Source organism: Apaloderma vittatum, unplaced genomic scaffold (genome assembly GCF_000703405.1).
Source record: "Apaloderma vittatum isolate BGI_N311 unplaced genomic scaffold, ASM70340v1 scaffold480, whole genome shotgun sequence".
Lineage (NCBI taxonomy): Eukaryota > Metazoa > Chordata > Aves > Trogoniformes > Trogonidae > Apaloderma > Apaloderma vittatum.
This window is the reverse complement of record NW_009692669.1, coordinates 5,048-8,252: the sequence shown is the minus strand read 5'-3', so window position 1 is coordinate 8,252 and position 3,205 is coordinate 5,048. Positions and strand designations below refer to the sequence as shown.

Here is a 3,205-nt window from a genome sequence, read left to right as displayed (position 1 = left end):
GCTCCAGCCCCTGGATCATCCTTGTGGCCCTCCTCTGAACACATCTGCACAATAAACCTAATGCTATTCCCATCTATCCTTTTGATTAGCACTGGACCCAAATGGGTAATCTTGTACATAAAATATACCAACTAGTATCTGTAACAATAACTTGAACTTGCCAATTTGGTACAGAATATCTTATTTCAATATTAATGTCAGGTACCCACCATTCTCATCACATTTTTTTTTTACAGGTATCTAAACCATACTAATTGAAATATTAAGGGGACAAATCATTATGTTTCCTGTAGTACTAATTTTTTCCTATTTTTCCCACTTAGTTTCATCAATAATATTAAACATAGAAAATTAAATCTGAAAACTTCAGGTGTAAGCTATCTCTGGCCTCACATTATGCTTGCAAACCAAAGTTTTTCCAATCTGGACTTAACTTGCTGAGCTTTATGTTCCTTCCTATAGTGTAACAATTTTTTTTTTCTGAAGGACTTAAGTTTATCCCAAAGCTTCTTCAACATTAGACACCAGCAAATATCTTCTCCCACCCCCAAAAGGTCTCTGCTTTGTGTTTAGACTATTGCTAGACTATTTTGAGATATTTAAGTAGCCTTTCTGCCAAATATTTTAACTTTTTTACCCAAGTATGTTTCCCAATTATTTTGAAATCCGTTATGAATTTGGTATCAGTTACAGCTTTTGGTATATTTCTTCTACCATTAACCTCAACATCTTGTAATCACTAATACCAGGCTTGAGCACAGAAGTTAGTAAACTGTCTTTATACTATTAACAAAGTTCAGTATATTATGTAACTATTGACTTTTTTGTGTAATTGGTGCCTTTTTGCAGAACCATACATCCCAATAAAGATATAATTATAGAAGTTCTATATTCCTAGACTTAACAATTGGACATAACAAGCATTATGAACTGTCTATCAGTGTAGAATGATGTTTGAGTACACAAATAAGCAGGCAAGATAAGACATCTGAATTACACCACTTAAAAATCATTATAGAGACGTTGCAACATGCCAATGAGTAACAAAGGTGATGATTTAACCATGCTTTGAAATTACAATTTGAATAAATTACCTAGATATGTCTTAAGTTTCTCCCAGGTAATTCCCATTTTTTGGCTACCCAAACCTCCAGACTTTCCCAGAAACTTTAAAACACAGTTACAGGATTAAAAAAAAAATAATCCTGTCTTTCACTCTCTTTAAACCTTCTGAAATAAAGTTTAGGATACCAAAAGTAAGTATTTCAAAACACACAAGAACTTTTTTTATTATTTATTAGTTATTCATTAAAACACTGGCTATATATAGATCTGAGCATTTATGCTCTGGTGTTTTCAAGGGGCCCTCAACTGACAGATAAAGCTCAAGAGCCGTGTGATCCTTGAATTGAGTAAAGCTGTAACAATGCTTATGTCTTATTTCAAAATAGCATTCCCACCAAAAACATTCATAACAAATTTGCTGTTAGTAACACAAGGTGCTGTGTGGAACTACACTCAGTAACAGCCTTTGGAGCTGTACATGCTCCAAATTGCTATTCTAAGCAGCAACGAACTACCCTGAGAAAAAATCCGTAGATCCACAGAAAAATAGTTGAAAATAGACCGAGAGGACCTTAAGAGGTCATCCAATCTATCTCGGTGTACCAAGGCATGATCAGTTATTCCTACAAGGTTGCTCGTGAGATGTTTATGTCTAACCCCTTATTAAACCTTCAGCAACGGAGCTTTCATAATCTATTCCAGTGCTTAACTAAAATATAAGGCTTTAATAGGATCTGAATTAATGACTTGTGCCCTAACTCCTGAGCTGTGAAGCCACAGAGATCCAAAGCACTTACCTAAATCCTGACCTGATTAAAACTTATCATATATAAGTAGCAGAAGTGAGCTATCATCTTAGACTTCATTAGCGGTTCTCTCATAGCATCTAATCAATATATTTTGCATGTATTATGCTAAAAATAGTACATGCAAGTATTAAAAGCTTATTTTTTAAAAAAATCAAACAAAAAAATAAAGACATATGTCTTAATTCTCATGGAATGAAATTACTGCAAGTATTTCTTTTATGTAAAACTTTATTACTTCAAGTTCCATTAATTCCACATAATTTATTCAAAACTTTGACTAAAGTGACTGACTTCTTCCTTTGCTAAATATTAAAAGAAACAGCACGACATTGAAACTTGCCTCGCTGTAGACAAGCGGCCTCGGATATAAACCATTAACATGCAGATCATTTAAGACAAAGCCAAACTTCCTTAAGTTAGGATACTCACGTGACTTTAACCATGCTATTTCATAAATCCTGTTTACTTTACACTACAATCTTCTTATCTAATATGACTCAAAAGTGTAGTTTAACAATACAGAAAAGCAGTCCCCTTTCCTCCACTGCGATACTTTCCTTGGCACTGGCATTTGTCCAGCCCTGGGCCAAGTCAGGTCAGAAAAGGAAATGAAGAAAAATAGTTTGCATCTCTCTGTGCATTTAATTCTCTGATTTAATTCAGCTTGAAGTCAGACTAGTGTCACGGCATTATCCAAGATATCAGACATATAGTATCATAAAAATCTTCGTCTGGGCTGAATGCTTTCTGTAGTTAAACAAGCTCCAAATTGTGTATGTTCATTTGTTCAGGAAGGAAAAAAAAAAAAAAAACACACAACAAAAAAACCCAGGGAAGTGAATTTTTTATTTAGTTCCCTATCTGTATGGGTGGTGAATTATTACACTTAACACATCAGTTCAGCAGCCTTAGTAAAACCAAAACAAAATAATAATAATTTAAATAAAAACACAAAAAACCCCACAGTCCCTACTCTCTGTTCGTCTGCTCCAAAGAGGAAGAATAAATACACAGGTAGAAATCACTTACTTCAATACATCCAACAATTGCTGCACATATGAAAATAAAAGAAATTCCTTCTCTGCTCACACACATTATCCTAAGACCGAACCTAGCACCTAATAGCACACAAATCTTATTACCAAGACCACATTTGCATGAGAAGTCTGTTACACTTGTCCCGGGTGGATGGAACTGCCTTGCACCTGCCTGGGCTCCTCCCAAGGGGAGCGGGGCCCGGCACTTAAGTGCCAGGTCCTTGCCTCTGAGTCAGGGGGAGCCAGTGGGCAGGGGGAGGCTGCACGGTGCAACTCCTCACACTGCACACACGG

At 35.8% G+C, this 3,205-nt stretch overlaps 1 protein-coding gene across 1 annotated transcript in view; it reads right to left on the bottom strand.

Annotated features, from left to right (window-relative positions):
• Positions 1-2,969, bottom strand: part of RPS6KA3 (ribosomal protein S6 kinase, 90kDa, polypeptide 3) — a 66,837-nt gene extending 63,868 nt beyond the window's left edge. Inside the window, exon 1 of the mRNA XM_009877635.1 lies at positions 2,904-2,969. Coding sequence (XP_009875937.1) covers positions 2,904-2,969 — 66 coding nt within the window. The remainder of the gene's footprint in view (positions 1-2,903) is intronic.
• Positions 2,970-3,205: the final 236 nt, after the last annotated feature.